The sequence below is a fragment of the Pungitius pungitius genome, chromosome 10 (assembly GCF_949316345.1).
Source record: "Pungitius pungitius chromosome 10, fPunPun2.1, whole genome shotgun sequence".
Taxonomy (NCBI): Eukaryota; Metazoa; Chordata; class Actinopteri; order Perciformes; family Gasterosteidae; genus Pungitius; species Pungitius pungitius.
Genome location: NC_084909.1, coordinates 4009516 through 4034092, shown reverse-complemented (window position 1 = coordinate 4034092; position 24577 = coordinate 4009516). Strand labels below are relative to the sequence as shown.

The 24577-nt window shown below is 51.6% G+C and overlaps 1 protein-coding gene across 2 annotated transcripts in view; it reads right to left on the bottom strand.

The window, feature by feature from the left end:
- Window positions 1-24206, bottom strand: part of sema5ba (sema domain, seven thrombospondin repeats (type 1 and type 1-like), transmembrane domain (TM) and short cytoplasmic domain, (semaphorin) 5Ba) — a 49158-nt gene extending 24952 nt beyond the window's left edge. For both annotated transcript variants that reach the window (XM_037488041.2, XM_037488039.2), the window contains exons 1-2: window positions 24088-24206; window positions 4268-4463 (exon numbers count right to left, since the gene is read on the bottom strand). In XM_037488041.2, the coding sequence (XP_037343938.2) occupies window positions 4268-4436 (169 nt within the window). In that variant the 5' untranslated portion in view covers window positions 4437-4463; window positions 24088-24206. The remainder of the gene's footprint in view (window positions 1-4267; window positions 4464-24087) is intronic.
- Window positions 24207-24577: the final 371 nt, after the last annotated feature.

The following is a 24577-nucleotide window of genomic DNA, read 5'->3' as shown; positions in this document are numbered from 1 at the left end:
GTGTCGTGGCTAAACACTGTAAAACACGGGTCACATCCGCTAAGCCCCGCCCCCTCTGCGTTAACCAATAAATATGACATCCAGAGATAGAAGATCCCGTCATTTAGAAAGACAGTTGATTTACCCTCCCCATAAAATATGATCATTAAAAGCACATGACATGAAGCGTAAAATAAGGATGTGGAGAGGCAGATATCAGGAGGAATGCCCCCCCCCCTCCCCAGCCGGCTGAACAGTAAAAACCGGAGCTGTTAGGGATCACTTCAGAGTTTAATGTGGAGCATAAATCATCTGAGATTATATCAACGTCCCCCCACATCATGAATATGTCATCACCAGCCAGTTAAAGAAAGAGTTGTGGTCCAGATGCTGGTAGAAAGCCCCCCCCCCCCCCCCCCTTTCGTAAAGGACAGTTATCGTCCTTATAACTGCCCGGCAGAGGAGGGCTTGATAAACGATCAATGCTCCCCCCCCGAGACAGATTAACGGAGCGGAGACATTCCGTCTCTCCTAAATCAACAGCTTTCTATCGCTTTGCATCTTCTTTTCTCTTGAATGTCAAGCTAGCATGCAGGCTGAGGGGGGGGGGGTCGAGGGAGGGGGGGTCCAAACACAGACATGATGGAATGTGAGATTCCTTAAAGCCGGCTGTGCACTGTGGATCCAGCCTAGTGTCACCTCACAGATGTCTGGAGGGTGTCACCTCACAGATGTCTGGAGGGTGTCACCTCACAGATGTCTGGAGGGTGTCACCTCACGACTGGTGGGTGTCACCTCACGACTGGTGGGTGACACTTCACGACTGGTGGGTGTCACCTCACAGATGTCTGGAGGGTGTCACCTCACGACTGGTGGGTGTCACCTCACGACTGGTGGGTGACACTTCACGACTGGTGGGTGACACCTCACGACTGGTGGGGGACACCTCACGACTGGTGGGGGACACCTCACGTCTGGAGGGTTTGGAGGGTGTCACCTCACGTCTGAAGGGTGTCACCTCACGACTAGAGGGTTTGGAGGGTGTCACCTCACGTCTGAAGGGTGTCACCTCACGACTAGAGGGTTTGGAGGGTGTCACCTCACGACTAGAGGGGTTTGGAGGGTGTCACCTCACGTCTGAAGGGTGTCACCTCACGACTAGAGGGTTTGGAGGGTGTCACCTCACGACTAGAGGGTTTGGAGGGTGTCACCTCACGACTGGAAGGTGTCACCTCACGACCGGAAGGTGTCACCTCACGTCTGGTGGGTGTCACCTCACGTCTGGAGGGTTTGGAGGGTGTCACCTCACGACTAGAGGGTTTGGAGGGTGTCACCTCACGACCGGAAGGTGTCACCTCACGTCTGGTGGGTGTCACCTCACGTCTGGAGGGTTTGGAGGGTGTCACCTCACACCTGGAAGGTGTCACCTCACGTCTGGTGGGTGTCACCTCACGACTAGAGGGTTTGGAGGGTGTCACCTCACGTCTGGTGGGTGTCACCTCACGTCTGGTGGGTGTCACCTCACGTCTGGAGGGTTTGGAGGGTGTCATCTTAGGTTTGGTGGGTGTCATCTTACAATTAGAAGCTGTTGGAAAAAAACAAACCGTGCCATTGAATAGGGAAAATGAGGGAGCGCTTCATTTGTAGCACTGGGCACATTAAAGTTGCTGTTGGCCTCAGCTTCAGGGTCACAGCCCCGTGCTCTCAACAGAAGAACTTTCCAGGAGTTTTCTTCATGTTAGCGTGTCGCAAAGAAATAAAGACCCCGCTGACTTAGAGAAGAACCAATGCTGGTCGCTAAGTTTTATTTTGAAAAGACACAATGCATGTTGTGGACGGGGTACTTTATTTACGAGACCTCGTTGTTTGTTGGCATGAGGTACAAACTAACACATCCTATCGTGTATTATATTTCTTATCATTATCTTTATAATCAGTCATCTAGTTGAGTCTCTCCCCCCCTCCCCCCAAGCTGCCATGTTTAATGAGCCATGAATGACGCATATCGTACCAAAGGTGTCCGTCTATCATCACCTTCCTTCAGGGGGAGGGGGGCACTGCAACAAGATGTCTCGTTAATGGAAAAAAAGTCTCGCTGGAAATAAGCAATATTACAAATGTTTCTCTCCAGGGCGAGGTGGGGGTGCAGAAGCAGGTCACATGGTCACACGCTTCTGTCAATTAGCACCCGGAAAAACCCGCAGCAAAACTCCCCCCAAGAATATTATTCATATTTGAAATTGGAAAAATAACCAGCAGTGAGTAAATGATGGCGGAGGAATTAACCCCTTAAAGGTGCACATTGAATGCCTTCAGCACCTCGGCCTTATCGCCCCCCCCCCCTCTTCACTATCTCTACATTCTCATTTTCACTCGCAGAGGACGACAGCTTGAGAGGGTGCCTCATTTGAGCACAACGCCCCCCCCCCCACCCGCAGAGCAGGAGAATGAAGCTGGAGGCAGGAGGCTAACAGCCTCTCAGTCACAAGTCAGCCGGGTCCACAGCATCCAAAAGGCCAATGGGAGGGGGGGGGGGGGGGGCAGTGTATCTCTCTCTATACTCACACAGCACCTCTCTCCTTCTCCTCTCGAGGGGGGGGGGGGGGGAATCTCCAGCTTTTAATTGAGGGAACATTCAATGTAACGGCCTCAGTGTGGGACAAGTGGGAGAATGCCCTGCCCCCCCCCCCCCCCCTAAAATATCCCTGCTATCTCAGATCACCTGACACGCCATCAGCGGGCAGCCTGCTCAACGCCATTCAGCCGCCTGATGGACGCCTCGAAGGCCGTTATCATAGAGCTGGCGGGAGGGGGGAGTCCAGGGAGGGGGGGGGGGGGGCCTTTGCCTCCGGCAGCAGGATGGAGAACACGAGCAGAAATACTGAACAAGGATGCCAGAGATAGGAGGTGAGGGAGGAGACAGATGAGAGGGGAGTTGGGGGGGGTGGGGGGGTACGGAAGAGAAAGACTTGGAAACAGGAAATGAACAACAACACCTGCTTCCTTTCTTCTGTGTGTCTCTCCAGAGGGAAGACTCTCTCTCTCCTATTCCTCCTCTCCTCTCCTCCTCTACTCTCCTCCTCACCTCTCCTCTCCTCCTCTACCCTCCTCTGGATCCAGAGCCAAAGGGTCTTATCATAATCCTACGTGCTCCTCATGAAGCGTCTCGTTTCCTTGATGGATAATGCTGCGCTGGATGTGATGAAGGGACAAAGTTTATTTATCTTACAAACCAGCCGACTCCATTATCTCACACACACACACACACACGCACACACACACGCACACACACCACATAAATATTGTGGCAGAGACACACTGATAAACATCCATCGCACAGCGGCTCCGACCTGCTGGAATGCGTGACGGCGTTTCCATGACGACGTGAAGAGAATCACGTGACCCTCCACCGGCAGCCCCTCGCCATCCAGACACACGGTACGCAGAGACAAGAGATAACAGCGTGACGGGAGGGGGGGGGGGGCGGATAACAATCTGTGTGTGAAATATGAGTACTACCTGCTCAGGTACTCCGTGTACTACCTGCTCAGGTACTGATCAACCAGTACTGACAGTTCCTTTAAAGTGATCATAGACTATACATACACATACGTATTGTGTGTGTGTGTATATATATATATATATATACACACACACACACACACACACACAATGCAGACATCGGTTGATGGATGCGTGATGTCATCACCTTATGACACGTCTCTGCTCTCGACCACTTGATAAAGTTGTTTGAAAGAAATGAAGGTGATCAGTGAAATGAGCATCCGTCAGGTTTAAGGTCTCTCAGAACCCTCCATCATGACTGATGGCTCTCATTTTTAGATTGCACTGAGTTGTCCTACTTTAAAGGAAGTAAACCCCCCCCCCCCCTCCCTTTCTGCCCGGAGCTCACCCAGTGGAAGATGGATCAATTAATCCAACAAATGACAGATTCAGGTCCGTGGGGCTGGAGGACTCACAGAGTGCTGCTGGAATAAACATTGCCAACTCATTCCTCCACCCCCCCCCCACCCCCACCCCCACCCCCCAGGTGATGGCTGCCGCAAGACGCTCATCGATCACAGGAGCTGACACTTCCTCTTACGAGGCCCTCCGCTCCGGAGGCGGGGTTCTGATCTGCACCGCGGGGGGGGTCGAAGGCAGGTGGAGGCGGGTGCCGAGCGGCTCGGAAAGCTTTACTTCCATTACCCGGGGTTCAGACCCCAGGAAAGTGGTTTGGGGGGTATTGGGGAAGGGGGGCAGAAGGATTACAGCGGTGACCTCTGACCTTGCACGGAGACCTTCGGATGCTCTTTCTTGCTGCACTCTGGCTGGTCAAACAGCACCTGGGGGGGTGGGGGGTCGGCGTCCAGCGCGCCACAGGTCGGGAGGAGGAGGAGGAAGAAGAAGAAGCTGGCCACAGACAAGGGGGAGGAGTCCCGCAAGGACGCCGTCATGGTGATGACCTCACCTCTGGGAGGCAGCTGGAAGGAGGAAAAAAAATACATTTTTACACCTGTACATGGGAACACACACACACACACACACACACACACACACACACACACACAGGAAGTGAATGTGTGAGTATTGTTTCCACACTGTGTCAATAGATGAATGGATTATGAGAATAAACGTTGCAGCTCTACATTGAAGCAGATCCTGCAGGAGCGTCGTCCTACAGCGCCTCGCCAGTTACACAAATGCAGAGTGCCCCGGCTCGTCATTAACGGAGCCCCCCCCCCCCCTAAAAAACAGCTGCTGAGGGAGCTGCTGGAACTCGTTCAAGTTTCAATCAATGTTTAGAGAGCACTCGAAAGAAGAAGAAGAAGAAAAGAGATCAGATCAAGTGATCATTTATGTATTATTGAATTAATATATAACAATATAACGTATAATACAGATCCATTTTCCATCACCTCAAGGGAACCTGATGTATTCAAAGGTGTCCCCTCTATAATATCTACTTGATGACCCCAAACGTACCACACCTCGTTAGCATCAGCATCAAGAGACCTTATTGTGCAACATCTCGCCGTGACATGAAGACATGGAGCAGCTTATCTCCCCGTAGTTGTTGTCAGGTGGACCCTCATAATGTTGTTTCATTGATTGGTTGTAAACATACGCTCTTGGTAAGTTGGCGGTGGGATCTGAGGGTGGAGATGAGCATCACGTGAGGAGAAGCCTCTACGTGATGATGGATTTCGGATCGCAGCCAGAGATCATTCAGGATAAAAGAGGTCAAGTATGAATACGCTCTGCTCTGCCAGCGTATCCATGGCAACAGAGCGCCAAGCCGCTAACAACAGCCAGCGGGTCGAGTGTATTTCAACACAGACCTCCGCAGTCTGCTGGGGGGGGTCGGGGGGGGGAATAGTCATTTTACGGTGTTGTTTATTTACATTTCATTTAAGTTGCAGTTCTTCTTTTAAATGGTTATTTCATTTGAATCTTGTCATCATTCAGTTCAACACACACACGTATGTGTATGTATACATGTATAGACACACACACACACACACACACGCACGCAATCAGAGGAGCGAAGACGAGGAGCCGCAGGGAGGAAGAGTCTGATTGAAGTATGTGCTTCAGGCCGGAGAGACGACCATTAGAGGCCCGTTAAGTCAAATCACACCTCGGCCTGATTGGACGCACACAGACACGCACACGCACAAGGTCTGTGTCTCTCATACACAATGACAGTCAGACAGACTCACACTGCTGTGAAACGCGGTTGAGCCAATCGGAGGCCGCCCGAGGACGAGGTCACACGGCCCGTCCTGGCAGCTCCTCTCGGGACACAGAGGAGAAACGCCGCGCACATTAATTCACGCGTTGTGTTGGTTACGCTTTTCTTTGTGTGCGTGATGAAAACAACACAGCATCACAATAAAAAGGTCCCACTCAGAGAGCAGGATCCAAACAGCAGACGTCACAATTACAACATGAATGCTAATGTTTGAAGGATTTAGTCAGCGAGGAGGTCCCGTTCAACAGGGAACTCGCCTCAGGACAGATGCGCCGACACAGGCCAGAGGTCAGAGGTCACACAGTGGTCAGAGCTATGGAAGATGCTGTTCCAGTGAGTTCCAGGACGTCTCCAGCAAATATCAAATAGTTAAAAAGTGGAGGTCGACTCACTCGTCGTGACTCCTCCCCCTGACCACGATAACGTGCGCCATCAAGTTCACGCCTCAACGCCTCCAAGACGACATCACAGCCCCCCACTGATGACAGAGCATCCATCCACCATGTGTGTGTGTCTGTGTGCGTGCGTGCGTGCGTGCGTGTCTGTGTGTGTAGGAGGAGAGCCGGCGTTCCCACAGAATCCCTCTTATTGGATTCCTGCGTTGGACATTCATCACGACCACCATGGCGCCGCCAAACTTTAATAAAAGCTCACCTGCCAACAGAGGAGCTTAGAGAGCAGGAGGAGCAGGAGGAGGGGGGAGGGAGGGGGGGGGGTACTCAGCATTACAAGTTCCTCCATCTGCTTCAACGCGAACCCTTCCATGCTTTTCCTCTCCAGACCATGAACATCATCACCTGAGTGAGGAACAGCATCAACAGCTACTAAAGGGTCCCGTGGAGCACCACATGTCAGCATGACGTGGTAGTTTCTGCCGTCTACACCGTCACACTCCTTAGCTGGGCGGGTTGTTGTCGCGTTGTTAGCACAGTGGGAGCTTTCCACGCTGTGCGATAAGCCGCATGATCCGACGTTGTAAATGTTGTTGGTCCATTTAGAGACATGACTAGATGCCCTCAGGGATGGATGTTAACTCTCCTGAGTGTCTCCTCATTTAACTGATTTCACCTGCCCTGCACCCAGAAACCATCAGACATGTGACCAGTTAACGGCAGACCCAAAGCGGTTTGTGTGCAGCTTAGAGTCTCTACGGGACACAACGGGTCCTCTGGGTACAGGACACAACGGGTCCTCTGGGACAACACACTGTCAACATAGCAACGGCTCACCATCCCGGGGGTGGGGGGGGCTGCTGCCGCTTGTGTACAAAATCACTTGTGGAAGTGATGTTCTTGGTCATTTGCATACAGAGTGAGAATCTGATCACCGGGTGTCCACAGAGACAGACAAACGCAACACACACACACACACACACACACACTAAAGTGGTCGGCCGTTTAGAGGAAACCACTTTCCATTTCACAACCCTCCCACTGTCGGAGCCCACCGCTCCCACAGGGACAGAGAGCCCACTGGGGGTGGGGGGGGGTCGGGGGGGCGACGGATGCTTCCAGTTCACAGATGTTTAACAAGTGGAGGTAGCTGTCACAACGACTCTCATTGGTTTTAGGGCGCTTTGGAGCCTCGGGTTTGGCGTTATAGCGGTCGCCATCTTGTATGGTATGCATCTATCAGAGACCTGTCAATCAGAGTTAGGCCCCGCCCTAAAGCATTTATGGTCTGTGACTCTAAATGGACAATCATTCACTAAATGAACATCATACTGCATTGAAGAAGACTTGAAACTAGAGACTGAGACCATAAACTCATGTTTACAATGTTTACTGAGGGAATAAATCAAGAGAGAAGTAGAGTCATTTCCTCATAGACGTCTATGGGAGCAGAGGAGTCGCCCCCTGCTGGTCACTACACAGAATGCAGCTTTAGATGAAGTGAGACCTTATTTCAGACTTTTAGCCATACACAAGATGCATTGCCTTTGATCTGAGGAACAGGAAGCGCACCGGGCAGATCAATGATCACTGATCACGTTGCAGGTCCGATGACACAGAGGAGGATTATTTGATAAACCCCTCTGTGAACAGCCTAACTCCGGTGATGGAACATCGTCTCACTGACACAAGACATCAAGGCCGGCGCTCATTTGCCACCCTGCAAACACGCCGCTGTAATTAAATCCATTGTGATGTAATTACAAAGGGGAAAAAGCGTCTTGTTTCCTGGTTTTAATTGGCGTGTGGTCCCACGACACAATGTGTGGTTACAAGCCGTCCCGAAGCGTGACGGGGAACCGCGCCAGCCAATGTGGTGATGCAGAAGAATCGAGCGGGATCACTGGTGGCGTTGTTTACCGTTTGTGATTTAGGGAAATGGAGGCGAGCGCCCGAAGGGGCCGCGGCGTGTGATTGTGATATAATCACAGGAAACAGAAAAGACAAATGCAGCTTCTCCTCTGGATGAAGCAAATGATCCCTTCATTTCTGCCCATTAGTTGTGTAAATGAGGAGCGCTGCGGCCTGCAGTGTGTGTGTGTGTGTGTGCGCCTGCGGCTGCTTGCTCAATGTGCAGGAATTTAAGCATTGGTTTTCTCCAGCGATCAGTCACCTGCAAAGAGAAGCCATTTCCAGAGATCCAATCAGCGGCCTCCATTAACTAATTGGAGCAGCCGCACTTTTCAATTCAATTAAGGCACTTTATGTTTGTGTTTGAATATTGAAGTGATGTAAACGAATCAAAGAGAGCAGAACTAATCCTGCCTCCTAGCATTAGTGTGTGTGTGTGTGTGGTGAGGGGGGGGGGGGGGGGTAACAATAAGAAATCTCCTCAAAGCCAAAGAAAAACGTCAACGTAATTAAAGCTGCAAAGAAACCAGCTTCTTCCTCCAAAGAGAAGATTACATGTGACCCCGTGTCCTCCTGGGGGTGGGGGGGGGGTACTAGAACCATACGCCCTGAAGGTTTAAGCTCCTACGGGTGGGTTTTTTACTTATGTCAGACCCTTTCTGCACCTCCTCGTCGTCCTCCTGGTCCCTTGGTCCCTTTGGGCCGTATTGACTCTTCACAGCAGCTGCACCTCCGGATTTGCTTCTCTTCAAACCGAGGTGACCCCCAGAGGACTCGTTTCAGTGGGACAGGACAGTTCCTCTTAGCTTCATCATCCGTCTCCATGGCGCCCGGCTAACGCGATGAAGACGAGCAACTGGTGTCACATCAGAGTGTTCATGTAAGCCTTAGAGGACTTCAACCCGATCATTCCCATCGGCACAAGCTCTGAGCTCTGTGTGAGGTGCCTCCATTCAACCTGCATCAGATCATCTCTCCTTGAAGATGCACCTGCATGATGGAAGCCCCCCCATCCACATTTCACCCAACAGGATGTGATAATAAAGATACACTCAAGTGAACAAAGCTCAACTGTTACATCAGAGATAACTCAAACTTCTGAGCTCGTATTCTTCAGATTCCTCGTCCCCACAAACCAATTAATTAGAGGGGGCCAACATCTGGCCTGCTGTTACACCGTCACTCTCAGATCATTGTCTCTCACAGCGTCAATATATTCCTTTTATCAAAGTATTCTCCGCCGAGGGGTTGGATTCAAACACCTTTGTGATGGAAGTGAATGATGAGCTTCCCCAGGGGGGGGGTCCGATCAACCCTTTTGTTCTCACAGAAATGTGGACTGATGCGAGCAGGGAGAAGAGAAAAAGGAGAAAAGGAGAAAGCCCGGCGACCTTTTCCTTCAGCCGCATTCTTGTTTCCTCCTTGATGCAGGAAGTGATTTATTTTGACAGCTCCCTCATTGCTTTTATTTCATCCAAAGCTTTGTAGCGGTGAGCAAAAGAGAAAAAATAAGGAACAGAAAGAGATGTGTGTGAGTGAGCAGCCGGGTGGGGGGCCGCTAGGGAGGAGAGGGCCCAGACCAGTGCTACAATCCCTCCTTCCCAGCCAGGAGAAACGCACCTGACACAGGTCAGACTCAGGTGAGACCATCACTCACTAAATGAACATCATGCTGCATTGAAGAAGACTTGAAACTAGAGACCGAGACCATAAACTCATGTTTACAATGTTTACTGAGGGAATAAATCAAGAGAGAAGTAGAGTCATTTCCTCATAGACGTCTATGGGAGCAGAGGAGTCGCCCCCTGCTGGTCACTACACAGAAGTAGCTTTAACTCATGAAGCGGTGCAGACAGAGCCAACCAGAGGGACACACACGCAATTAAATCAAATCCTCCAACGCTGAGCTCTGTGGCTGGAGAACAGAGCTGTGAGTCGGACCAGTATTTGCGAGCAGGTTTACCCGCTGAGCAGCTAATCATTAGCCTGTTAGCCTCCATCCTGGACCGGCCTCCAGCTTAATGGCCCACAGATCAGTGCAGGACAAAAGGCCTCCGTCTGCCGACCCACTTTATAGAAAGTAATGAAATCTCCCGCTAGCCAAAGCTTCCACTTGATTGGACGATAAATAAAGGAACAAAGGCCTTCTCCCCACAGGGACTTTTACAGGACCTTACTTAGTTTCCTTTGAAGGCATTCGAGGGGCCAGAGGACCACGTGACATTTACATCTCCTGAAGTTCATCCCATCATCTCCCACCGGTTAAAAGTGGAACCTGAAGTTGAATAATTCCTGAGAATTCTGTTGAACTACTAAAGGATTATAATACATATATAATATTTTATTCCAGCAGGAAATCATAAAGAATTCATCCTAAAAATGTAGAGTTCCACTGAGGCAGAATTGTGATGTCGAGCTGAAGTAAATTTGTTGCCAATTTGTAGCGAGCTGGTGATTAGTTGCCGCGCAGCTAATTAGTAATTAGTCCCCTGAATAGAGAGCCCCCCCCCCCCCCCTCCCTGGATCACCCCCCCTCGTCCTGGTACTGTTAATGCATGACACATGTGCAGGTCCAACTGAACACACAATTGTCCTGGATCTCCACCTGCTGACATCACAAGCTGGCAATGATGTGTGACATCATCCTGCAAGACTTTAGCTCATCTAAGGAGACCCCCCCCCTCCACCCCGACCCGACCCCCCCAGGCTGGGTGTGAATGCGTTCTCTGTGAGCCGGGCCAAGGCGCCCCTCTTTGTGGCCTAACGCACCGCACTGGGACCACAAAGGCAGTGTGGTGATTTGCCAAGAATAACGACACTCCCTAAAATCGGCTTTAGAGGACACCCCCCCCCCCCCCCCCCCAGGGAGGAGTCCCTGCCCCCCCTTTAGGTCTCCCCCTTTTGGACCTGAAAGGAGCTTGTTTTCTTCCAGCTTTTTGTCGTCTCTAAACTAAACATCAGTAAACAACATCGACCACGACGACGTGCCAACCGTCCTCCAGTGGGGGAGCAGCTGGAGGAGGTGAAGGAGCACAGCTGGAGGAGGTGGTGAAGGATCAGTAGGTGGAGCAGCAGGATGTGGTGAAGTAGCAGTAGGTGGTGAAGGATCAGTAGGTGGAGCAGCAGGAGAAGGTGAAGGAGCAGCAGCTGGTGGAGGTGGTAAAGGAGCAGTAGGTGGAGCAGCAGGAGAAGGTGAAGGAGCAGCAGCTGGAGGAGGTGGTAAAGGATCAGTAGGTGGAGCAGCTGGAGAAGGTGAAGGAGTAGTAGGTGGAGGAGGAGGTGAAGCCGCAGGATGTGGTGAAGGAGCAGAAGGTGGTGGAGGAGGAGGTGAAGCAGCAGTAGGTGGAGGAGGAGGAGGTGAAGCAGCAGGATGTGGTGAAGGAGCAGTAGGTGGTGGAGGAGGAGGTGAAGCAGCAGTAGGTGGAGGAGGAGGTGAAGCCGCAGGATGTGGTGAAGGAGCAGAAGGTGGTGGAGGAGGAGGTGAAGCAGCAGTAGGTGGAGGAGGAGGTGAAGCAGCAGGACGTGGTGAAGGAGCAGTAGGTGGTGGAGGATGTGGTGAAGTAGCAGTAGGTGGTGAAGGATCAGTAGGTGGAGCAGCAGGAGAAGGTGAAGGAGCAGCAGCTGGTGGAGGTGGTAAAGGAGCAGTAGGTGGAGCAGCAGGAGAAGGTGAAGGAGCAGCAGCTGGAGGAGGTGGTAAAGGATCAGTAGGTGGAGCAGCTGGAGAAGGTGAAGGAGTAGTAGGTGGAGGAGGAGGTGAAGCCGCAGGATGTGGTGAATGAGCAGAAGGTGGTGGAGGAGGAGGTGAAGCAGCAGTAGGTGGAGGAGGAGGAGGTGAAGCAGCAGTATGTGGTGAAGGAGCAGTAGGTGGTGGAGGAGGAGGTGAAGCAGCAGTAGGTGGAGGAGGAGGTGAAGCCGCAGGATGTGGTGAAGGAGCAGATGGTGGTGGAGGAGGAGGTGAAGCAGCAGTAGGTGGAGGAGGAGGTGAAGCAGCAGGACGTGGTGAAGGAGCAGTAGGTGGTGGAGGAGGAGGTGAAGGAGCAGTAGGAGGTGAAGGATCAGTAGGTGGAGCAGCAGGAGAAGGTGAAGGAGCAGCAGGAGGAGGCCACCCTCTGAATGAGATTCCTGTCTCCTCATGGGCACTAGGAGCCTCCTTTACAATCACAACAGAAAAGAGCTTTCACTACAACATAGCCCACAGTGAGGGGGGGGGGGCGCAGTGTGGGGGGGGGGGGACGGCAGGAACCCAGCAAGAAAGTTTGTTGTTTGTAAGCGAGAGAACGGAAAGAATTTGGTAACAAATACAAAGTTATCAAAGGCAAACATGAAAGTGTACTCAGCTGTGTGTGTGTGTGTAGGGGGGGGGGCTCTCCTATGCAAACTGGCTCTGGATGAAGGGGCTGCCAGAGGGGGGGGGGGGGGGGGGGGGACCAGAGACCAGGAACCAGAGAGACCACTGGGCCATAAGGCGCAGACAGCTCTTTGAGGTTGTTTGTATTCCTGGAGCAAAACACGACGAATACCTCCGGCTGGTTTCTACGGCAACCAAAGAAAGGGGCCGCCCCCTCTGATGTGAGATGTGATGTTTGATATGTTTGTTTTGATCAGAACAGGATTAGGATAAAAAAAAAAAAAAAACTTTCAGACCTCTAAAGTTAAAATGTGTGTTTGTGGCGTCAACAAAAATCTCAGGAATAGATTTTCAAAAAGTTTTTTTTAAATCTACACATTTTTGGAGAACATGAATTCAAATCCACGTGGAATACGAAGCGGCTTCAGTAATGACATCAGGAGGAGCCTAGTGAACGCTATGCTATGCTATGCTAGCTTTGCCCCAGCTCAATTTAAAATAACTTGAATCTCAGCATAAATAGGTCTTTATAAATATTATATTAATATTCCTTACATTCCTTGCTTTGTGTAATTTACAACATTTCATTAGTTCGCAGTGCACATTGTACAATTTGAGACATTAGACATGAAGAACTTGCAGGAGAACGTGGAGGTCTGCTCCATAGAGACTAATGTACTGTTAGATTCTATTATTACCACACGCCTCACGGATCCGGAGGTGCTCTCTAGGACGGGGCTCCGATCCTTCTCCCATCTCGAACAGTTTCTTTGTGCCGAGTCAAAACATGCTCGCTCGCCCGCCCCCCCCCCCCCGCTGATTATCAGCGGACGCCATCGGATCCAGCGGCGACTGATTGAATTCTGCTAATTAAGCCCCGGTTAGAGATAACGGAATCAGACAGTTTGATGAAGACTTAGCGGGAAGGAGGTGAAGAGAACCCCCACACACACACACACACACACACACACCTTGTGTGGTTAGAAGTCCCTCCTTCAGCCAGTAAAGAAAGTCTGTCTTATTAGGGAGGAATTATGGGCTGCATCAGAATGAACTGGTTCTGCTTCAGAATCTTTACGTTTAACACAAAGGCACCAAACTGAACCAAAACATCTGGCTTCATAATTAAACTAAATTCAGCACTCAAGGTCAAAGTTTGGCTCCGTGGGTCGCTTTGTATATATATATATATATATATATATATGCACACACCACTTAAATGTTGTCCAAAGAGGTCAAAGGTCAAAGGAATCTTTGCATGTGTTCATGAGGAAATGCTTGGTCCTCAGATCGATGGCGCTAGCGTTGTTCTCAAAGTGCGAGTCTCTCATTATCACAAACACCTGGTTCTCACTTTCCTCCTGCCTCCCGTCTCGGAGGAGAAGCTCCTGACGGAGCTGCATCATTAAAACAAGCCCCCCCCCCCCCCGACTCGGTGGGTGGCAGCTGCACTCGGAGAAGAAAGAGCAAAGTAGTTTCTTCTTGAAGTGCTCACTGCGCTCCTAAACTGTACGTGGCATCAGGCTGCTGTGCCCCCCACTCCCACTCCACTGACTCTGGGCCCCCGAGGGGGCAGAGCCAAAGCGCCTCGCCGTCCCTTCCCTGCTGGTCAAAGGCGTCGCGGGAGGAAGCCGAGCAGCAGTAACCCAGAAAGAAAGAGAGGAAGAGAGTGGGCGACGAGGAGGAGGAGGAGGAAACGAGAGGAAGAGCGCATTGCAGCACCACGCAAACCCAGAGAAAGGCCCCCCCAATGGGGGGGGGGGGGGGGCTTTTACACCCTCCACTATGTAGATTACAAGCAGAAAAGTGAGTGAAATGTTTCCATCAGCCTAATGAGCTTTAAGCTAACACAGCATGGGACATTTGGCAATCAGAGGACGAGAGACGGAGACACTGTGGTGGAAGCAGAAATACAGGTAAACCATCACCTGCACGCTCCTGCAGCATCTCCTACGGCCAATAAACATCTCAGCACCGATTCCTCAGCTTGTTGTGATGTGTATTTATTGGACAGAAGGAGCCAAAGAAAACAGCTGGGTCAAAAGTGCTCTTCTGTTTTTTTTGTTTTTATTAGCTTTTGAGCATCGAATGCTCATATCCTGTTCCTTCATCCAGTTTGAGGAGGCAGAAATCTGTGGATTCACACCAATAAAAGAAAGCAGCAGCTCTGCAACAAAAAAGAAACGCTCCAAAGATCTGTGAGGAAAGTGGCTTTAGGGACGGAGCGGTCTAAACGACCTCAGGTCACTGGACGATGGGTCCCTGGAGGTCCCCGTGGCCGCAGCGTCCTCCGCGCGCTTCATATGACGTCTCAAGACAAGAAGAGCGTCCACCTCTGCTTTAGCTCTTTCAGCTTAAAGAGAACACGAGCCGTGCTAAAAACTCTTTTGAAGCCCACGAGACGAGAAGCTTCCAAGAGAGATTGATTCCAGGCTTTTCTTTAGCCGTTTGTTTGGTTACCTCGACTAAACCCCGTGCACCTGGCCCTAAAAAAAAAAAGGAACGAAAGAAAGCGCTCCACCGGCTCCTAAACCCACACAATCAGCGGGTCGACAGGCGGGGAGGGTGAAGGATGGATGCGAGAAGAGGAGCGGACGGATGGAAAAAGGGGGCCGCGAGTGATTCGTCTTCCTGAGCTCGGCGAGGTGGACACAGGAGAGCAGGACACGTCTGCTTTTGATCAAAAGAGCCTTCACCCGCAGCAGAGGCCCACGGAGGACAGCTCAGAGCTTCTGGACCAGCACAGATGGCAGGCGAGGTGCAGGAGACACCCCGACGACAGGCCAGCTCCTCCATCCATCTTCTGAGGAAACCCTCGTCCATCACGTCGGACACAACTCCAGAAGCCAACAGTGGCGGGCGGAGGAGGATGGAGGGACGGGAGGAGTGTCCCCTCTGACCACAGCCCGGATGAGGACAAAGATCCGCGGACGTCATGGTAACATCATCAACCAGCATTAAGAAACGTGGTGACCTTCTTAATTCAGTTTAAAAGTCTCAAAAGTATTGTAGACTGGTTTGGATTCACAGTCATTTGGTTTTAATTGCTGTGCGGATCGTTTGGCCCTTATATGAAGTTTAATGTCGTCTGTTTAATTGCATAATAAATGCAGGTAAGTATCTACATAAAATTCTTACATTACATTTTATTTAGCTGATGCTTTTAGCCAAAGCGACTTACAATAAGATTTCAACCATAAGGAAACAAACCCAGAAAAACAACAAAAGGCAATTTCATCAAATGAGTCGATTTATAGATAAGAGCCATTATACAATTGAAGTGCTAGCTTGTAAGTGTCTTACATTTCGCCTGTTTCATCATCAGCTCTATACGTTTTTTTGAATCTACATTTTGCGGCTCCTCTAGATCAAAGGCTGCAGAGATAAAAGGTGCCTCACAGATCAATAAGAGGTACCGAGCCGCCAACAGAAAGCTGATGAAGCGAACCGGGTTCACTCTTTGAATGAAGACATCCTCTTGAAAGTAACTGAGGCCCAAACCAGTGGAACAATGGGCTCAGAGGAGCCACTAAGAATCATTGATGGAAACCAGTCGGGCCGAAGTGGTTTGACTGGGTCAGCAGGAGGGAACGAGGTCGACTACACCAGGGGCCGCTTTCCATCCAAAGCCAAAGGAGAGGGAGAGGAGGGCGGCCCGGCTCTCTCAGGCCTATGCCCCCCCCGCCAGCCAGGTGTCCCTGGAGACCCCCCCCCCCCACACACACACACATACTACATCACGGTCACAAAGTCACCGCTCCTTACAAAGAGTTGGTGATGGATCCAGACGGCGCGGCAGGTTTTATGGCTTCGGGTGTTTGTCGCCCCCTGTGGTCAAAGGTGGTAGTGCCTCCTACACCAGGGTCCCTTTAGAAAACGCCTCATTCTACCGCAGCAGGGTCTCACAGGCTTACCCTCTCTGTCCTGGTTCTTGTTCTCACGGGCCTCCTTTCAGTCCAGCAGGGCGTCCTGGGTCTCCGGGGGGGGGGGGGGGGGGTGTGTGGAGGGGACCAGAAGCAGAGCCGTCCGCCTCCCTCCAGAGCAGAGCAACGGCTGCAGGTCCGACTGAGCCTGACTCAGGACCACTTCAAAGTGGTTTCATGACCTTGGCCATGAAGACAAGGGGAGTGCTGCTCACTAAACCTTCAGCCGATTTCGACCGAGCCACGAAGCACAAGACCGAGACGACGACAACGAGATATTTCAACGTTAAAAGGAGGAGACTTGGATGGTTTTATTCCAATAACAGCTAGATAGATACAACAGAATATTAAACTACGAGAACAAACACTGTCATATTGCTCTGAAAAAGAATGTTTCTGAGCAGATAAAATACTGAATATAACTGTTATATATTATGTAATATTCTGAATATTCTGTTGGCAACTCCTTATTGAAATTATGGGACAAAAGCAAACAAGTCTAAACTTCACTCACTTTCCAGACATTATTTGACAAAGATGAAAATCATTTGGGGTGTTTGATGGAAATAATCCAGGCAACTGGATGAGCGATAACAAGGACACCCCCCCCCCCCCCCAGGAAAGAAACCTCCAGAACACTCATCACCTACACGTTACCTTTGTTAAAAACAAAAGCAAACTACTGTGCAGAGGGAAGACAATCAGGGTAAGAGAGACAGACAAACACCACAAGTCTAAAGTTGAGTCAAAGTACTAAAATGAGCTTTGAAAGTAACCAGCAAATGAGAAACCGAGAGCTCTCACAACCATGATGTAATAACAGGTGTAATAAGATGGCGTATTAACCATGGTGCAATAACAGGTGTGGTAACCATGGTGTATCATACCCTGGTGGCCACTAGAGGGAATGTAGCTTTAACTTCACTTAAGAAGTGGAGTTTGTCCCCTGGTGACTTTGTGATTGACGTCGTCACGGCAGAAACCCTCCTCAGTGACTCGGGATGGTTTATATTAAACTTACAAAAACGTACAAAATGAGCTTTCTACTTCTATAAAACGCGCACACACACACACACACACACACACTACAGCAGTCCAACAGAGGCTCCTTTCAGCTGCAGTGTTATGGGGGAGTAGTGGAGTAAAGGGAGGGAACAGAGCGCTGGAGTGCGAAAAAGCAGAGAGCCGCATCCTCAAAAAGGACCTCCACACTAAGGGGGGGGGGGGACATGAAAGAGAACCAGGTACCGTGGCGAAGCTTTGAGGCTGCTTCTTTCTATAAGAAAAAGTGTGTCCAATATCAAGGGAGAACAAGGTGTGTGTGTGTGGCAGACTACCCATCCACAGCAATAGGTGGTTTTTATGAAGGAACATACGGGAGGCTTTCCATCACCACCCAGACGCAGTGTTTGCACACTTGGCTGCTTGTCTCCATCACGCAGTCGCTGTCCTCCAGCCTCCCATCATCCTTTACTTCCCCGTTAGCGGGCCAGGTGACGGTAACAAGAGGGCCAGGTGACGGTAACCCGAGGGCCAGGTGACGGTAACCAGAGGGCCAGGTGACGGTAACCCGAGGGCCAGGTGACGGTAACCAGAGGGCCAGGTAACACTAACCAGAGGGCCAGGTGACGGTAACCAGAGGGCCAGGTGACGGTAACCCGAGGGCCAGGTGACGGTAACCAGAGGGCCAGGTGACGGTAACCGAGGGCCAGGTAACGGTAACAAGAGGGCCAGGTGACGGTAACCAGAGGGCCAGGTGACAGTAACCAGAGGGCCAGGTGACGGTAACAAGAGGGCCAGGTAACGGTAACAAGAGGGCTAGGTGACAGTAACCAGAGGGCCAGGTGACGGTAACCGAGGACCAGGTGACGGTAACAAGAGGGCCAGGTGACGGTAACCAGAGGGCCAGGTGACGGTAACCAGAGGGCCAGGTGATGGTAACCAGAGGGCCAGGTGACGGTAACCAGAGGGCCAGGTGACGGTAACCAGAGGGCCAGGTGACAGTAACCAGAGTGCCAGGTGACAGTAACCAGAGGGCCAGGTGACAGTAACCAGAGGGCCAGGTGACAGTAACCAGAGGGCCAGGTGACAGTAACCGGAGGGCCAGGTGACAGTAACCAGAGGGCCAGGTGACAGTAACCAGAGGGCCAGGTGACAGTAACCAGAGGGCCAGGTGACAGTAACCGGAGGGCCAGGTGACAGTAACCAGAGGGCCAGGTGACAGTAACCAGAGGGCCAGGTGACATTAACCAGAGGGCCAGGTGACAGTAACCAGAGGGCCAGGTGACAGTAACCAGAGGGCCAGGTGACAGTAACCAGAGGGCCAGGTGACAGTAACCAGAGGGCCAGGTAACAGTAACCAGAGGGCCAGGTGACAGTAACCAGAGGGCCAGGTGATGGTAACAACTGATAAGCTGGATTGAGGGGATCGATTGGTCAGACTCACAGGTGCATCTCACTTCCTTCCGTGTATAACCCAACATTTAAATTTCCTCCACCTTCCATCCATCAAAGTCCAGGGAAAGAAATAATGGCTTTGGTGGAATAATAATTCACAGGGTTGTGATTGAACTTTGTCTCGTTGTGCGAGTGAGACGTTGTGTTGGTGTTCGGAGTGGGGGGGTGCAGGGAGAGTCCGTTGTCTCCGTTCCTACCAGGACATTAATCACTGTCACACGCTCCTCTCCGTCTCCGTCCGTCTGAAGCAGACCCTTCTGCCCCCCCGCTGAGAGCCACTTCCATCGCCATAGTAACACAGGCTGACGGAGCTGAGGAGGTGGAGGAGCACAAAGGAGCATCTGAAGCACCAAAGCTCCACTTGTTGACTTTAAAAAGGGGGGAAAAGGTTTTCATTTAGATTTAGATTACCTGTCTTTTATCTATCGATTTTATAGATTCTAGTACTTATCAATACTCTTATCAGGTTTTTGATTCAGACAACTATCTAAGAAAGTAACGGAAAGTAAACGGTTATTTCTCTTCGTACGGGTCAGTCAGAGAGGATTCCTGCTACATGACCACATCGTCATGGTCATCATCTTCTGGTGGCTTTGTCACACTGACCAATGCAGGAGCCAAAACACGCCGAGACACCCGAGGTCAGGGGAACGACCCCGATGACGCATGAAAACACACGTCACATTGCTCAAAAGCTCTTGTTCCGGCGTGCAGACTCCAGAGCGCTAGGAGCACCGTCCTAAGGAGACCAGCAGATATCCCACAAAACTAAAGAAAAGGGGTAGAAAGCAGAGCGGCTGTTCCCAAAGCTTGCCGCTACGTGGCCGTGCTGCGACCACGTGTAAAAAACACCTGGTAGCCGCGCCAACAGAAGGAAGGAAACGCTTTCTTGTCGCCGCGATCTCGTCAACTCGGTTTGCGTCGTGTTGGCGGTTCGGAGGAAATGACTTATTTGGAAGAAAAGATTGAGGAGGTGATATAAAAATCATCATTCGATCAGATCATTCGAGCAGCCGCCGCGTGCCGAGGTGACGGAGGCTCTGGTCTATATTTGGTGCCGCAAGCATCGTGAGGCGCACGCCGCACGCCGCAGCCTGACACGCCGCCCTCCGATTACACGCGCCCTGCTGGGACAGGGGCTTGTGGGTAAAAAATATGGTGAGAGAAATGAGCAGATGCCTGCTGGCGCTAACTGCTGACTTCCCAGTGATCTCACACACACACACACACGAGCCGGTTATACGAGCGATGGGAGTCACTCAATCACAGTGCTAATGAGGCTTTAGGTAAACACGTCAGGGATCAGACGGGATCAGGACAGCTTCTCACTCTGATGTTTGGAGGCCACAAGGCGGGAGGTCAGACCTCACCGAACCTTAGACCTGGAGCGGACAAACGGGTCGAGGGGGGTCAATCAGCACTCCAACCGGCCACACCCGCAGGACCAAACACCACCCAACTGACCCAGGGAGGAGAGCAGAGATGGAGGCTAAGCTAACCCAGCTGCTGGTGTTACTCCACCACCCAGCATGCTCCTGGCTCTCTGATGCCTTGTTGCAGGCATGTGAGGTGGATGAAAGCAGCAGGAGGTCAGTGAATGTGGAACCCGCATCTTAAGAAACCTGGATCCACAAGGTCCAGGAGCAAATCTGTGGTGGACATCAGAACTGAGAGTGGTACTCCAATTGGACCAGAGGAGGGGGACCCTGGATGTTGGCCATGTTATCAGAGCAGATAATCTCTTCTGATGCTAATTGAACAGGTAGAATCCTGGAGGGTCCTTTGTGGTTCCCTGTGGTCTGGTCTGGTCTTGGTTGGGTTGGGTTGCAGGTGGACTACAGCCAGGACGTCACTGGGTTCCTCTGTGTGTTGTACACTGATGATAAATCATCCTCAGGAATCCTCATCTCCACCTATCAGTGACATTTAGAATCAGAACCCTCTCTCGTGGTGAATGTCTTTGAGGAGAGGGTGAGACCTGTAACCTTGAGAGACGTCCCGCTCTATGAGCTGGGGGAGGGGGGAGGGGGGGGCAGCAGAGCGGGGACAATGTTCCCACCGTCCCCCACAAAGGGCTCAATGCCACATCGTCCCACCCCAGCCCTTTGGGTCACATCCAGCCCTGAATGAGCCAGCTTGCCTAAAGCTTCTAGGGGTCTCAGCCATGCGTCCAGAGCCTCAATGGGAATAGTGCCCCCCCCCCACACACCCACACACACACACACAATGGCCAAATCAACTGTGGGAGCCCTCTCTCCTCCTTCTGCGCCCCTTTTTTCATTCTCCGAGCGGAGAGAAAAGGCACATGCCTTCACGTTCGCTCCGCACGCACACAAAGGAGAGGAATCAGATGGCTCAGACATGCACGCATGCGCACACGGACGTATGAGCGCATGCTTCCACCCCCCCCCCCCCCTGTCTGAGACAAGGGGGTGGGGGGGCAATGAGCATGTGTGGGGGGGGGGGGGGGCAGTTTTTAAGGATGAATGCCTTTGGTTCAGAAAACGTCCTTCAAGTGACCACCGAAGGAGAAGTGGTGATGATTTGCACCAACACACAGGAGGCTGCAACCTGTTCCTGTTTATTGTTGAATCATATATTTGATTAAAATCTCAGGAAACGGTCCATCTGAAGTTATCAGAGACACAAAAGAGCAAATCTTCCACTTTAAGAGGCTGCAAAGCACACGAGTTTGACATTGTTGCATCATAAAGGCCCTGAATGATAAAACTCTGAATTGATTTAAAGATGAAACTAATCATTATTTTCAATATCAATCTAGCTGTCAAATCAAGTCGAATGTTCATGGAATCACATTAAGAACCATCAATCTTGTTATTGATACATATCTACAATACGTATCCAGAAACCTTACAATTCTGTGCGGGGGGGGGGGGGGTGTCCCCATACAGAGCGTTATTATTAATTTCCACCTGGCTCAGACCGTCCAAACAAAGAGGATCGAGCGGCGGATCCAGGATGAGATTCAAGACCAGATCTAGGACCGGATCGAGGACTGGATTCAGGACCGGAGCGGGGACACCATTGCGCATGTTTCTGCCGAGGTGGACGGGCTGAGGAGGGATTTGGTCTGTAAGAACGAGAGGTATGTCGGGGCACGTGACCTCAATCAGGCTGTCTGAGAGGGAGGATGGGAAACGCCATTGTCACAATCAGATGGCAGAGCTGTGTTTGGGGAGGGGAGGGGGGAGGGGGGGGCTGCCAACACGAGCACACTGCGATTCCAAATGGGCCGTTTTATTTACAGACAGCGACGCAGCCTCCTGAACACACTCACAGCCACTCTGAGAGGAAGAAGCTGCTCTCCTTCATCATCATGTTCTTTTCTCTCAAAGATGATCACACAAAGTAACAAATCATATCAAGCGACCACAAAGAGACACGCAACAACCACAAAAATCCCCGGAAGCTTCCATGCTCTCCTTGAAAGCCGTCCTCAGCCCTCTGCATGAGGACAGCTTTGTCTTTGCTCCTCAACCTGTCCTGACCTGATTACCATGTGAATCCTGCTCCAGAAAAGACCACTTTAGAGGCCTGAAGATGCTCCCTGCCTGGATTCTAAAGCGCGGAGATGCGTCTTTGGAGAGGCCGCTCTCCATCAGGACTCGAGAAGAGCACATGAGGTGCTGCTGAGGTCCCGGGTAGTGTGCAGCGTTTATATATTTATACCACAGTATGTTCTCTGAGGGCTCGAGTTCTCCAGACATTAAACTTGCATGTCCGTTTGTCCTCTCAAATGATGGCCAGACAGCAGAGATGATCCACAGCGGCTCGAGCATGCATCATTAAAACAAAGTGAAGACGTGTTAGTTAATGAAAATGAATCATTCATGTGAACGCCAGACGGACCTCTGATCAAAAAACACTTTCACACACAGCAAGTACACGAGGAACACAAGGAAGGGGAAGTGAAGGTGGTTCAAGAGGATGGGGGGGGGGGGGGGGGGGGCTCTAGAACTCCCCCCCACTAGGACCTGTCAAGAGCCCTCATAAGTTCATCAGAAGATGAAAACCCAGATTTGCATTTGAAAGGGCCCAGGAGTCTGAAACAGCTCTTAAAATCACAAAGCGTCAATCCCACCCGTATGAAACAAGTGGGAAATGGAGCGTCGGAAGGAGGCCTCCAGCAGCAGCATCGCCGCTCAACAGGAGTCATACGGCAGCACAGTGACCACATGAACTTATTGTAAAGAGAAGCTCCTCGTGTCATCCACACGAAGCAGCGGTGCTCGGGTTGCCTTTAGGGTGCTCATGAATAATAAAAGGGCCTCAGTGAGTGAAACGCTACAGACGACCGACAAGTGGACTTGTGATGAAAAGCCACAGTGGTGGAGAACAGAGAGCGGCTTTGTATTTGTTCAAAGTGTGAGAGATGGACGCCAGATGATCAAAAGTGTTCACAATCATAACATTACACAACAGTCCGTTAAGCCCCCCCCCCCCCCTCGCCCCGCCCCGAGGGTGGAGCAGACTTCACCTGGACAGGTGAGCAGTGGTTCAACCCCCCCCCCCCCCCACACACACACACACACACCCTCCCTCCCCGATATCATCGACTTATGATTTTCTATTGTCCCCTCGCAAAGAACCGAAGTAAAACACATCTCAAGGAGGGTGGGGAGGTTAAAAAATAAGAATACACTTTTGAAAAACAGATAAAGAAAGTGTAAAACTTGCGCAATAACGCCGCGCATTCCGCGCGTAGAAGCCCGTTTTGTGATGGGAAATGGAGCAATGAGGTCATTCTGAGACAAGGACAAAAGATGGTCAAGAACCCCCCCCCCCCCCCCCCATGTTTGGCACAAGTCAGGTCAGCAAGACAACAACATGAAGACCAACTGAGACACCGCGCACTGTCCCAGGAGAGACCCCCCCCCACACCCTCCCTCCCCGGAGTGGAGGAAGTTTGAGTGCTGGTGCGGAGCAACGGGCTCCTGCAGCCCCACAAGCGCTCCTCTGATCCTCGGAGCAAACGTGAGCGGAAAGTAAAGCCGCTCACTACTCCGACCAACACGCAAAAACCCGCCTCGGCTCGCACCGCCAAAGCGGGCCAAAGTGTTGGTCATGTTAAATATGAAAGGCATTAACGCCCCGGCGCCCGCATTGTGCCCCGATAAAGGGAGAGAGAACCCGCAGCGCACCACCTCTCCCTCGGGTTCCTGGAGCATCGAATCAAGAAGCTCCATCAGTCCGGATCCACCGCGGGACACGAGCTGCGCACAACACACCTCCCAAAACACCAAAGTGCGCTTCCAAACAGCCTCTCCGCCAAGAAAAGAAAAGAAAAAGTCATTATTTTACCTTCTCAAGATGTTTGTATTCCGCAAGTTGAGGACAAAGCAGCAGATCCGATGAGAGGGGAGGGGGGGGGGAATCGGACCGACACGGGTTCCACAGCCGCTGAGTGCGTCTCTCTGCCGGCGACCTGCAGCCGACTGCTGCGCTCCCGCCCCGCTCTGCCTCCTTGAGCGGCGGGCGATACCACCGGGCTGGGGGGGTGGGGAGGACCGGGCAGGGGGGGGAGATGGGCCCGATTCGCACGGCGCAATAGAGGAGAGAGTGCGCATGGACACCCCCCGGACCCGGAGAGAGAGCTGGGAGAGTGTTGCAGCGGAGCCGGAGACGGAGACAGAGAGGCTGCTGGGAGATGGGCCCCCGTGCGCCGGGTCGTCTGGGGCTCCAGAATACCTGCTGTTACCTGGCGATACGAGTCCTCCGGGCATCCGGGTACTTCCTCGGGTTTTGTTCACAGCGAACACGAGGGGGGGTCTTACTATATTATATTATCGAT